Source organism: Miscanthus floridulus, chromosome 2 (assembly GCF_019320115.1).
Source record: "Miscanthus floridulus cultivar M001 chromosome 2, ASM1932011v1, whole genome shotgun sequence".
NCBI classification, from domain to species: Eukaryota; Viridiplantae; Streptophyta; class Magnoliopsida; order Poales; family Poaceae; genus Miscanthus; species Miscanthus floridulus.
Genome location: NC_089581.1, coordinates 5,230,603 through 5,243,958, shown reverse-complemented (window position 1 = coordinate 5,243,958; position 13,356 = coordinate 5,230,603). Strand labels below are relative to the sequence as shown.

The 13,356-nt window shown below is 48.9% G+C and overlaps 1 protein-coding gene and 1 pseudogene across 1 annotated transcript; one reads left to right on the top strand and one right to left on the bottom strand.

Annotated features, from left to right (window-relative positions):
• Positions 1-4,007: 4,007 nt before the first annotated feature.
• LOC136537737 (uncharacterized) lies at positions 4,008-4,719 on the bottom strand (annotated as a pseudogene).
• On the top strand, positions 4,719-13,168 carry LOC136537736 (leucine aminopeptidase-like). The gene is made up of 4 exons (XM_066529694.1): positions 4,719-5,838; positions 7,966-8,199; positions 8,323-8,649; positions 12,680-13,168. The coding sequence occupies exons 1-4, from the start codon at positions 4,855-4,857 to the stop codon at positions 12,968-12,970; spliced, it is 1,836 nt and encodes a 611-aa protein (XP_066385791.1). The 5' UTR covers positions 4,719-4,854; the 3' UTR covers positions 12,971-13,168.
• The last annotated feature ends 188 nt before the right edge of the window (positions 13,169-13,356 follow it).

The following is a 13,356-nucleotide window of genomic DNA, read 5'->3' as shown; positions in this document are numbered from 1 at the left end:
TTGTTAGGATTTGGTAGCTCGATCCTCTCTTGTGTGAGATTTCTGTGGTATCCAGTCTTCGAACTACATTTTGTCTTTCTGTTACAGGATTGAGCAGTTGAGAGGGTCAGGTTACTCTCTGTAAAATCTCAACACTATCTGCTTTATTTTTTAAGAGCGGCAGTGCCACCCTATAAGGCCGGCAGTGCCGTCCTCTGTTCTAATAGAGTTTCGAGTTAAATTTGCAGGATTGAGCAACTGAGAGGGTCAGGTTACTATTTGTGAAATATCAACGCTGTCTGCTTTATTTTTGAAGATCGGCAGTGCCGCCCTATAAGGCCGACAGTGCCGCCCTCTGTTCTAACAGAGTTTCGAGTTGGATTTTTACAGTCCTATTCACCCCCCTCTAGGCCTCTTAGGCGACATCAAGGTCCTTTCAGTATGTGCATCAATTCCTACTCGTACACGGACATAGCTATAGACATTCCATGCAATTGCAATGTTGTCTCACATGGGCCTTCGTAGTTTGGTAAATGTATACATTATTCGTTAAATGGGTACAATATATCAATACTTGAAATGAAACACAAGATAACACAATGAAAGGTCTAGTACATAACAACATTGTTCATTACTAAAGCATAGAACTACCAAAAGGCGCAATCCAAAATCCTCAGTCAGAAACATACTGAGTAAGCAACTCGTCGTCCGAGTACCAATTCTCTACCACAATCTCGTTGTTGTGGCTAAGCTCACCTGCATTGCCCTAATCCGTCTATCGCCTATAGTAAGCGGCCTCCACTTCATCTACGGCCTAAGACAAGAACACGTCCTCCTCCGCCTCATTCATGTGCCTAGGCTACCTATATTGCCCTGATCTGCTTGTTGCCTGTAGTAAGCGGCCTCTATGACCTGAGAGAAAGAACACGTCGTCATCCTCCTTCGTCTGTAAGCCCACCTCTACTAGAGCGATGAGCTCATTTAGTCTATCAGTGTTGTCCTCAGCCTCCTCTGCCTGCAAGCCCGCCTCAGCTAGAGCGATGAGATCGTTCAACCTGGCAGTATCGTCCTCATCCTCATCCCCTTCATCGGACAACACAATCGGAGATTGAACGGTGCGACTAGCTCTCGTTCTGTGATCATGTAACTTCTTTTCCTCAAATCTTGCACGCTGCATCCAATCTCTTCATGTATGAAATGCAACAAGTTAGCAACACGATTATATTACATTTAAAAGTAGGCAATGAAAATAACAAGGTTATCAATAACTCACTGGCACATAATGCAACAACATGGTCGTTCAAGACCTGCATCTGTACTCTTTCCTCTTCCCTTGTCTCCATTCTTGCCCTCTTCTCCTCTAACGTCCTCCGTCTCTCCAACTCCTATTTATCAAGCCTAACACCGATCGGGTTATAAATACCGTGCTGTCTAGCAAACTCACGCATGTTCTTCTTCCGCTGTTTAACGAAGAGGTCAACGTTGTCAGGTCCATATCCCCTTTTCCGTGCAATTACTTGCATCCCTTTCAGTTCATCCAAGAACTTAGCTTGACCATCATAAGATTTCCACATGCATTTCCTAGTGCTCTGTTCAAACAAAAAATTAGATCATAAGTCTTAGCAAAAGAAAAAAAATGATTTCATGTTTTTCACAACAATAACCAACCTCATCATAGTCAACCATATGGCCGCAATAATGGCCTATTCTAAGCTCTGAAGAGACTAGATCGTAGTTAGATTTAACACTACATTCGCACATGACAGGAGGTGCTTTGAAAATTAGCCTTTCTTTTTTTTTTCCTTTGCCTTTGGCGGCTCTTCTAGCCATTGATTCTTAGGACCATATAGCCACTCCTTGAAACGATACTTCTCCATTGAAAACACCTAAAAAAGATAACATTAGTACATGAACACATATAGCTCAACATTTCAACAGATACACTTTTCACTTACTTCATGCTTGTGTGGACATACAAACTCCAACGTATTCCTAGGGTTTATCATAGCTCGATCTCCGTATTCGCACAGAGAAGGTTCCTCGAGTCGTCTAACTGCGGCTAAGTGCTTCACCTTAGGCGTCATTGGTGGGGGGATAGGAGGAGGTGGAACCCACCACTCGAAGTGCTCACGTGGATGTCTCCCTCTCCACCAATCATCGAAAAGGAGGTACCTTGGGTTAAACTTGTTCGGATCGCCAATCCATTGAAAGAAAAAACACCTCTCATGGACCTACACAACAAGATTCTAATAAAATATTAGTAACCTAGTAATACAAATAAAGAAAAAAAGGTACAAAAAAATCACTTACATTAAAACGACTGCATATGTAGAAGCAACGTGCAGCTATGTCTTGATGTCTCGATTGAAACGCGTCGACCGGACGACCACAATCACAGTTAGGGACAGGGAGGTCAGGATGGACAGGGGCATATTTGCTAGACGCGTCGGAGTATAATTCTCTAGAACGACCCTGTTTTCACCACAACTGCTTCCGATACATGTCTTCCATCTAATAAAACGGTTGTAATTTAACATCAATCAAAACATCACAAATTAATGTAAAACAAAAAAAGTACTAAAGTAATGTAAAGGTGAACCATTTGCATTAAAACAAAGAAAATATAACCTACATAGTTGTAACTAATAGTTGTAACTAACTAATTAGCCTTCCCATAGAGAAAATTAACTAATCTTTTCCTCCAAACCATAAGTAGGAATCCTCCATTATCAATCCCTAGCTACCAATCCTACTATTCCTCTAAACTCTAGCTATCAATCATAATCTTTGAATCCACAGTTCAAACAACAAATAAGAGCATGAATACCTTGATGAAGACCGAGAAGAAGCTTGGGAAAGGAGGGAGGTAGGCAGCTAGGGAGGGGGGGGGGGGCGCCCAAAGGGAGGCGAACGACGGCAGCACGACCTCCTAGAGGCCAATAGGGAGGGAGAGAGAGGACAGGAGAGGTGGTCGGCAGCGTCGCGGCCTCTAGGAGGCCGCCTGGGAGCGAGGGACGACGCTGGCGAAAGGTACAGGCATGGGACGTGGGCGTCCGGCCTCGACGCAGTGACAGACAGAGGGAGGGAGGGAGCCAGGGCACATCGCTTAGACGTGATTTCACCGCGCCAAGATCTGCGGTGCGGCAGCGCCTGCCACGTCAGCGGCCAAGGTCCGGGGAAGTGCCACGGCATCGCCGCTGCCGCGCTGCCATGCATGGCGCGTCAACGTTGTTTGGCCACGCCGTGGCAATAGGCGCATAAAAAATGTTAGATTTGAAAATAAAAGAAATCAATGTCAAATTTGAAAATAGTTAAAGAAAGTGTTAGAAATAAAAAAAAATCGTCTCGAAGACCCAACCAACCAAACCCTCCAGTTCCATCGACTAGTTCGAACCAAACCCTCGCCCAGTGTCTAAGTCCCGTCTCGTTCGCCGAGAAAATGAAAATTTTGCCCTTATGAGGAGTGAGCTTCGCTAGAATGCCCTTAAGTTTATGGGCTTCGCCAGAATGCTCTTATGAAATGTGTGATTCACGCTATTTTGTCATTTTGTGTTTTTTTTAACTTTGTAAATTTCTGACGCTATCTTTTTGACCAGGCATGACCGTTTTACCCTGTCTCCTAACTTATCTTTTGCTCTGCTTCTCACAGTCACGGCAATTTCTTCTTTCTCTCCCGTTCTCTTCGTGTCGACTGGTGTTCGGGCGGGAGCCCGACGCGGGCCGCCGTCGACAGGCCGCGCGTACACGCACGCACTGGCGCACTGCTCGTCAGTCTACTCCACCTGCCGTACTGTACCGTACCCAACGGATCGTCTCGGCTCAGACGAGCCACACCGACCCCCCGTCGGCGTCGTCGGCTTCGGCGGACGGACCAACCGCAGCCTGAGCGCCCGCAACAGGTCGCCAGCGAACGAAACGAACCAGAAGCGGACGTGGTGGCGGTCACAGGGGCACAGGGGAGGCGCGTCGTCGTCGTCGTCGGCATCCGACGCTAGCTGCGCTTGCCAGAGGCTACTATTCTGTTTAAAACTGTGCGTACGTTGCTCCAGATTCTCCTTCTCGCAGCGCATGACAGACAGCAACAGCAGAAGAGGAAAACGACAGAGGAAAAAACAGAGAGGCGACGGCGAGCCGATCGAAAGCACACAGGACAGGGAAAAAGGCTCCGCCATGCTACGCGCCTACGCTACTGCAGCTGCCACGCGACTGTCCGTTCCCCTCCCGGCTCCAGTTGCTGGGATGTCCGTTCCTAGGCGCCGGCGCTTGGATGCCGCGGCGTGGCGCCGCCGGATCACCTCCATCTCGTTGCGCCGCCGCGTCGCCTCCTCGTCCACCACGAGCCTCCGCATCAGGATGTCGTCTGTCAGCGACTTGCCGCGGAACACGCGGCGCGCGCCGCCTAGCTCGCCGACGCCGCCGCCCTTGCCCGCGGCCCGCCGCGGCGTGCTTCAGCTCGGCCGCGCGGGGCGGCGGCGCCACCAGCGGGCTCACGCCGTACCCGGACGCCGACTCCGACGACGCGCGCGACTAGCTGTAGCTACGGCACGGCGCCGCGTCGGCCTGGAAGCAGTAGAGCGACTCGCTGTTGTACGAGGAGATGGGCGCGCAAAGGCACACCCGCGTGAACGACGCCGCCACGTTCAGCGACGAAGACTTGCGCAGCTTCCCGGGCCCCGCCGCCGCCGCGCCCTTGCCGGCGGCCGTCGTAGTCACCCCGGCGTCGGGCCCCCGCCCGAACATCGGTCGAGAAGGAGAGAGAACGGGAGAGAAAAGGAGAAATTACCGTGACCGTGTACAGGGATAAAACGGTCACGTCCGGCTAAAAAGGACAAAATTCCCATTTTCTCTCGTTCGCCACAGCAGGAGCGAGCAGCCATGGCGCCGGTCGATCCCCACTCCTACACCGACGGCGCGCACCCGGTGGTCTCGCGCGCCACGCTCACCTTCTACCTCGACTTCGCCGCCTCCACCATACACGCCTCCGCGCTGCTCACCCTCTCCGCCCCGCACTCCGGGGACCTCCTCCTCGACACCCGGGCCCTCGCCGTCCACTCCGCCTCAACCGACGCCGACACGCCGGAGCCCATCCCCTTCTCCCTCACCGCGGCCGCCGACCCGGTCCTCGGCACGGCGCTGACCCTCACCCTGCCCCCCGACACCACCTCCTTCCGGCTCACCTTCTCCACCTCCCCCGCCGCCTCCGCGCTGCAGTGGCTAGCCCCGCCGCAGACCGCCTCCGCGCAGCCCTTCGTCTTCTCGCAGTGCCAGTCCATCCACGCCCGCTCCATCTTCCCCTGCCACGACACCCCCGCCGCGCGCATCACCTTCTCGCTCCTCCTCAACGTGCCCGAGCAGCTCTCCGCCGTCGCCTCCGCGCGCCACGTCGCGCGCCGGGACCCGCTGCCCTCCGACCACCGCGGGGCGTGCGACGACGAGCTGTGGTGCGCCCCCGGCCGCATCGTCGAGGAGTTCCAGATGGAGCAGTCCGTGCCGCCCTACCTCTTCGCGTTCGCCGCCGGCGGGATCGGGTTCAGGGACCTCGGCCCTAGGACGCGGGTGTACGCGGAGGGAGGGGACAAGGTGCTGGACGAGGCGGCCAGGGAGTTCGCCGGGGTGGAGGAGATGGTCAAGGTTGGGGAGGGGCTCTTTGGGCCGTATGAATGGGAGAGGTTCGATCTGCTCGTGCTGCCACCCAGCTTCCCCTATGGAGGCATGGAGAACCCCAGGATGGTGTTCCTCACTCCCACGGTCATCAAAGGAGATGCTGCAGGGGCTCAGGTTGTGGCGCACGAGCTCGCACATAGCTGGACTGGCAATCTGATTACTAACAAGACCAATGAAGATTTCTGGCTAAATGAGGTGAGTGAACTCACGTTGTTGTTGATGTCGTCACTGTCAGCCTTTACTTTGCAATCAGTTGTTTTCCTCAAAATTCAATGTAGTAATCTATATGCACACGTCTCCTATATTCCATGTTATGTGGAATATCTGACCTCGCTACTAGCTTACCAACTGATCGGAACTATTTGCTGCAGCAGCGCTGTGGCTGCACAGCAAGCCCGCTTGTGTTTCCTGTAGCTTGTAATAGAAAATAAAACAGCAGCAACCCTTGCAGCTACCGAAAAGCAGAGCCGAGCAGGCCCTTAGTCTCCCATGGCATTGAATATTTGTGTGAGTCAAGTTTAGCCAGTAGCTTATGTATGCTTTCCATTATGGATCTGAAGTGTAAGAACCCTAGTTTAGATTAGGAGAATTTTACTATACAAGAACTTTGTCTCTTTACCACCATATAGACCTTTCTACTATCTTAGTCTCCCATGGCATTGAATATTTGTGTGAGTCAAGTTTAACCAGTAGCTTATGTATGATTTCGATTATGGATCTGAAGTGTAAGAACCCTAGTTGAGATTAAGAGAATTATACTCTACAAGAACTTTGTCTCTTTACCAATATAGACAGAGAATATATGCTTCTTTATAGCACTATACATTTTCTGCTAGATTAGTTGCACTCCAGTAACCCGGGTCTGGTTCTATACTGGGTACTGCGTCACCATGACTCCGAGAAAGATTTTCTAATGCTTTTACCGTTTCTCTGACCAGTGTGTGAAATGTTAGGTGGGAGATGCTAGAGAGCATATTTTTCTGAAACTGTGTGAAATCTTATGATTTTCCCTCTTCTAATACAGTTGCATTTTTGTTGCTACTTAGAATAGTATTGCACATTTGCCATTAAAAATGTGGAGCTGCAAACTTGCCATCAGAATGGAATGGATTGGGCCCTACCGTTCTTGCCACTGGACTGATAGGTTTGACTAATGTCGTTTTTTGGCACAAATGCCCCTAGATTTCCATCGTCACAGGAAATGGGGTCGAAGGCGGTGTTCCTCGACTCGGGAACATCGTCCCCTCCCTGGGTATGTGGGCCCCTTTTTGGCTCTACCTTGTAAAAAACTCTTGCAAGTAGTGTACCATGTTCCTTGACCCCATTCCTTGGCCCCATCGACCTTGGATGGTGACTTTCAATTTTCCACACAAGATGGTTGTCGCTACTCCTGGACTGATACCACCATCGCCTCTACCAACAAACCGAGGTCCATTGCCATCTGGCTTTCCGCCTCCACATCCTGGCCCTTGTGGCCACACCTTGACGACAATGTCCTCTTCCTCACTCCCTCAGCCCTCGCGTGAACCATGCAGCATGGGCAGTGCGTTGCTCTGAGATGAACGGTTGTGGTGTCACCAATATCGGTTCTCACTTCTCAGAGATCCAGATAAAGGTCATCGTTATTGAACCTTGTGTCCACCTTCCAAACCCAGCCCGCAGTTGATCCCTTGCTCCTTGCTGCCACCACTTCATTGCTCATTCTCCACTCCACCGGTCATTTGCTTGAAGAATCTGACAGTAGTTTGCGCAGAGATCATATCTGAGGGCGATGCCATTCTCTTCTGCCTTTCCCGTGCATGTCACCATCCACTGCAGCCACTGGCTTCCGTGGGTAGCAGGGAGCCAGCAACAGGAGTAAAGGTGTCAGATGGGTAGGTGGAGCCGTGGAGGTACACCATGGGGAGTAGCAGGAGGGCTGGCAAAGGGTTGGATTTGAGCGAGCATGGGCCAGTGATGGGAGAGCTGGTATGCAGGCAGGTGAAGATGGAGAAATAATAAGGGGCAGTTTTGTCTTCGACCCTAATGTAGTATTTTCCTTTGCCATTTTTTTTTGCAAAAAAAACAAAATAGGAAATAACGACCGAGTTAAAGCAGTGTCAAATCAGAACTTTGATGGTTCAGTGGCAAATTTGAACTTGGACCCTTTTTTAAGGACAAGTTTGCAGTTGGGGTGTGTGTGGTAACAGAGGTAAATATGCAACTTCCCTTGGCTATGATGATGCTCGTTATCATGCCTAAGTGCCTAAAAACTTATATAATATATATATTGTACACTTGTGTATTGACATTTCAGTCTCATATTGTTGTCACTTGATACAGGGATTCACAACATATGCTGAGAGGAGGATTGTTGAGGTTGTGCAAGGGGAGGAGCGGGCAGCCTTAAACATGGGGATTGGATGGAGGGGATTGAACAGGATGATGGAGAGGTTTAAGGATAACATGGAGTTCACCAAGTTGAAGCCGAAGATGGCAGGGATTGACCCTGATGATGTGTACTCTGAAGTGCCCTATGAGAAAGGTTTCCAGTTTCTTTGGAGAATCGAGCGTGAGGTGGGTGGGAGTATGGAACATTACAACTCTTCTACTGTACCTTGCAACATTCTTTGGGTAAAATTACTGCAATATTGGACTAATTTCTAATGTGTGATGTCTTATGCGTGTTGCTTGTATCAGATTGGCAGGCCTGCTTTTGACGAGTTCTTAAAGAAGTACATTGCAACCTTCAAGTTCCAATCAATAGATACAGAGACATTTCTTGAATTCCTCAAAGCCAATGTATCTGCTATAGAAAACCAAATTGACCTTCACCTGTGGGTTGAGGGGACTGGTATCCCTCCTGATGCCATGGAACCAGATTCAGCTACTTACAAAAAGATCTGCTCCTTAGCTGCAGAATTCAAATCTGGAAAACTTCCTAGTGAAGATGAGGTGGCAAACTGGAGTGGGCAAGAATGGGAACTTTACTTAGAAAATCTACCAACAGATGTTGAAGCCTCACAGGTATGAGTTCTTATCAAATACCAATGTTATCTCTCATTTATTGGTACGTCTGAAAGTTACCCTGGTGCTTGTGATGATTCTATTCAGAATATGATGACTGCCATAGTACAAACTGTTAGGCTTTGGCATGTGTGTTTCAGGTCTATCATCGGCTGTTGAGCACTGCAGAATGTTGCATTGCCTGTTCCAGTCAATCAGAATCCCTCCATTCATAGCATCTGTGTTCTATCTATTCCAATTGAGTTGCTTAATTTACTTTGCAAGACAGCATCCATGTTTTATTGATAAATCACTATTTAAGTGGAAATTATACTGAACTGGATTATACATGAACGAGTGGCAAAAGCATGTAACACAACTTGCTTGGGACTTAGAGGCGTTGTTGTGGTGGTAGAAGCATATAGCCTTGAATGAGTCTATAAATGCATTGTGCTTGTTAGATGTTGTTGATTTATTTTGGCTTTGTCAGTTAGAGCAAGCCCAGCGCAGGCTAATATGGATGTTGGCTTCAGAAATAAGTGACAGCACACCTAGATGGAGTTCTGAAACTACTATCCTTCCATCACGACCCAACGCTAAGTTCTGCCCTGTCCAAAAAAGTTACTTTTGCTTTGCAGTGCACCTCCCTGACCTTTTACCGCACGTGTTCTCTCTCTCCACCGAGATTCGCATGGTCCTAGGTTCTCCATCGCACGCTTGCACAGTAGCTTCTGCTATCTGTCAGAACAAGCACTGAGTACCCCTGCAGGGCTACTGTTCAAGTCGATCTGGACATTCAATGCAGACGTGGAGCTTGAAGCTCCCAGCTAGCATGGAGCGTTGAGGCTGGCCTTAGGTAGCTGAAAGATCAAATATCTGTTATGTGGAGGAGATTATACTTCTGTCTTTTCTTCTGTTTACGACCTTAACTTCAATTTTAGGAGCTCTGGTTTTCTGTTCATCTTTTGTAGAATCTCTGTAGATCAACACTGAAAATTACATTGTCTTTTCCAGTTTCCCCACTTTTTGGATGGTGGGTTAGTGGGTTTAAAAAATTGTTTGGAGATTGTATGGCGGAATACCATTTAGTCATGAAGAGACTTCTGTAACTAGATCATTTGTTTCTTTAGCAAACTATAAACATGGTTATATCTATATAAACCGTATTTTTGTTCATTTCTTTTTTCGAAAACTTCAACGGGGGGGGGGGGGGGGGGGGGGGGGGGGGATTTCTCCCCACCTGATTTTATTGACTTATAGCTCTTGCAACATGATTACAAAGATGTTTACAAAAGGGGAGGAACTTTGAGCTCAACTATATTACATTTGTCGTAATGTTCAGCACCTGATTAAGGGACGAGCACCAAGTCTCAATGACTTTTTTTGCTTTTCTTTGGCATTCTCGCTTTCCACTGGATAGCCTCCGCCTTGCAAGATAGCAGCAGGTTTCGGAGGTTGAGGTGTTCATTCCGGAATACCACACCGTTTCTCCTTTTCCAAAGTTGCCAGCAGCATAAGGAGATGAAGGTGCTATACTGATCGATAGGGAGGTTTGGAAGCCTCTGAACGCAGTGCAGTTGGTCTGAAAACTGTGATTTGCCTGTAGCCCAAGTGCTGACCAAAACTGAGTTGCAATTTGGCAGTGGAAGATGATGTGGTCCGGAGTCTCTTCATCCATGCCGCAGACTGAGCAAGTGGGAGAATCCATGATCTTTTTGTGGTAAAGATTTGACTAACACTGAATTCTGCCCTTGATCAGAAGCCAGAGAAACATTTGAACTCTTGGGGGGGGGGGGGGGGGGGGGGCTTCCAGATGAAGCTGGACGCCGGGTCGCTGTCCTGTCCCTTTGCCTTGAGTAGCCTGTAGATGGTGGCTGTGTCAAGTTTATCCGGGGTGTTCTTCCAGATGAAGCTGGACGCCGGGTCGCTGTCCTGTCCCTTTGCCTTGAGTAGCCTGTAGATGGTGGCTGTGTCAAGTTTATCCGGGGTTCGGCTGAAAGGGGATAGCCGTTTGTCCGGCTGATGGGAGAGCGTTGTTTGATGGATGATTTCATTGAGCTGAGTGAGCTCATGCTGTGCTTGAGGAGATAACCGATTTACAAAGGCCCCTTGAAGATTTGATGTGATGGCCTGGTGAACTGTTGATTCCTTTAGTGTGCAATGACTGTAAAGTCTTGGGAAGCGATCAGCGTGTGCATCACCTCCGATCCAGACATCGGACCAGAAAAGAGTAGATTGACCATCTTCGATCTGGACTGTCGTCGGCGCCTGGTAGAGCGGTAGCAGGGAGCGTAGAAGCTTCCAAGGTTGTCGCACCTCATGTTTGCAATGTCCGCTCTCTGCCTGATCCATGACGCCCATGCTGAGGAGTTTGTACAGTGCAGCCGGTGGATCAGGTTTGGCAGCAGGCAAATGTTCTGAGTGCCAAGATCCCTGATGCCCAGGCCCCCCAAGTCCTTTGTGGTGCAGACATTTGGCCAGGCAACCAGGCACTTGGCTGCTGATGTCTCCTTGTTGCCTGACCAAAGGAAAGATTGCCTGCGCCTATCTATTTGCTTGATGACTTCCGGTGGAACTTGAGTTGCAGACATTATATATACCAGCTGACTGTCCAGGACCGAGTTGATGAGAACCACTCTGCCCATGCTGTTGAGTACCGAGGCCTGCCAGGATGACAGGAATCTGTCTGTTTTGTCCACATAAGAAGAGAAAGCTGACTGAGGCAACTTAGACGCAGATAGAGGCAGGCCCAAATAGTTCTGAGGGAAGTTTTGCTGGCTGCAACCAATTTCAGCGGTGCATTGGTCGACCAGTGCCTGATCCATGTGAATGGGAACCAACGTGCTTTTACTGAAATTGATTTTCCTGTGGGCTTCAGAGAACTTGTCTAGAATGCACTTTAATTCTTGGACAGCAGCCAGCTCTCCTTTGAGCACAATCAAAGTGTCGTCAGCGTACTGGAGCACCACGCAAGGCGCATCGTCGTCTATGGGGTGTTTGACTGTGGTGGCCGTCTGGATCATAGCCTGTAGAGTGTCAGCCACCAGTAGGAAAAGGTACGGTGACAGCGGGTCACCTTGCCTGAGACCACGCTTACAATTTATCCATCTTCCGGGGCATCCATTAACCAACACTGCTGGTTTTGATGATGAAAGGATATCTTGCATCCAGCTGCACCATACTTGCTGGAAACCCCGAGCACCCAAGATGTGGTTCAATCCTTCCCAGTTTACCGTGTCAAAAGCCTTAGCAAAATCTAGTTTTAGGACAAGAGAAGGTAGCTTCCTTTTGTTGCAGGCCTGAACTACTTCTGCAGCAAACACAAATGTCTCAGAAATGGACCGGCCCTGAAGAAAGCCCGTCTGATGCAAGTCGATCATCTTCCCAATTTCTTTCTGCAGCCTTCTTGTGAGAACCTTAGCAAGGATCTTTATGGAGCAGTTTTGCAGGCAGATGGGGCGGAAGGTGTCCACAGCTACTGCTCCTGTCTTCTTCGGTATCATTACCATGTATGATCGGTTTATCCGTTCAAGCTGAGCCTGGCCCTGATGGAAAGCTGCAAGGAAGGCCATCACATTGTGCTTCACTGACCCCCAAGCAGCTCTGTAAAACGACAGCCCAAAACCATCCGGCCCCGGGGCACTGTTCCGATCCATTGATTTCAGAGCTTCTAGGGTCTCCTGCTCAGAGAATGGGGCAGTGAGTTCAGGTGACGGCCGATAGCAATTATGGAACAATGCGGCGACACATAGCTGCCTTTTTGTACCTGAGCATCCCGTAACATATAACTTGATTGAAGAAAGTTTAAAGTTAGCTTGTTCTTCACTATAATGACGTACAAAGTAAAGGAAATGGGCTACTGTTCATCCGAGGCTGTCCAATGTTCATCAGTTTATATTATATGAAAGGCTTTGGCGTGTTGTTAGTTGTTATACATAGCATGTTATTGTTGTGTACCAGATCTTCTCTTTCTAATACAGCTAATACATCACAACTCAATGAGTAATTTAAAGATCGACTGACCACATGCCTATATCTTGTCTGCATGCAGGTCACTGCTCTTGACGAGCGGTACAAGCTATCTGAAAGCCGTGACTATGAGGTCAAAGTCGCATTCCTCCAGCTGGCGATCCCTACCGGGTGCAAGTGCTACTTCAACGAGGTTGAGAAATGCTTGAAGCAGGTGGGAAGGATGAAGTACCTCCGCCCGCTCTACAGCTCACTGGCCAAGTGCTCCAGCGAGGAGAAGATGCTGGCCCAGAGGATCTTCTCGGAGGCTCAAGAGTTCTATCACCCAATAGCTCGCAGTGTCGTGGAGTCCATTTTGTCGAAGCATAGCTAAGCAGGCCAAGACTCTTGTTTAGCAAATCCATCGTTCACGGCCTCACCCGATTCACGGTTGGGTGCAATTGAGATCTGGTGATTGCTCAGTTGCTTCTTTCGCATAAAATTATGGTCTGCCCTGGAACTAACTTAGGAAAAACTTGAGACTTGTATTGCATCTTGATAATATTATAATATGTGGGGACTCAGAACCGTAGTACCTGAGTAATGTATGTTCTGGGATTTTGCTTGTGCTTAAATATTCTGGGATTGCAAGGCTACTCCTTCCATGCAGCTTGGGAATGATGTGAAATGGGCTATTGACGAAGTGATCATTGTGTACTGTGCTTCACCCTGCAATGCTGCACCTTTTTAAACCAGAAACAGTATCTTGTGAATGAATCT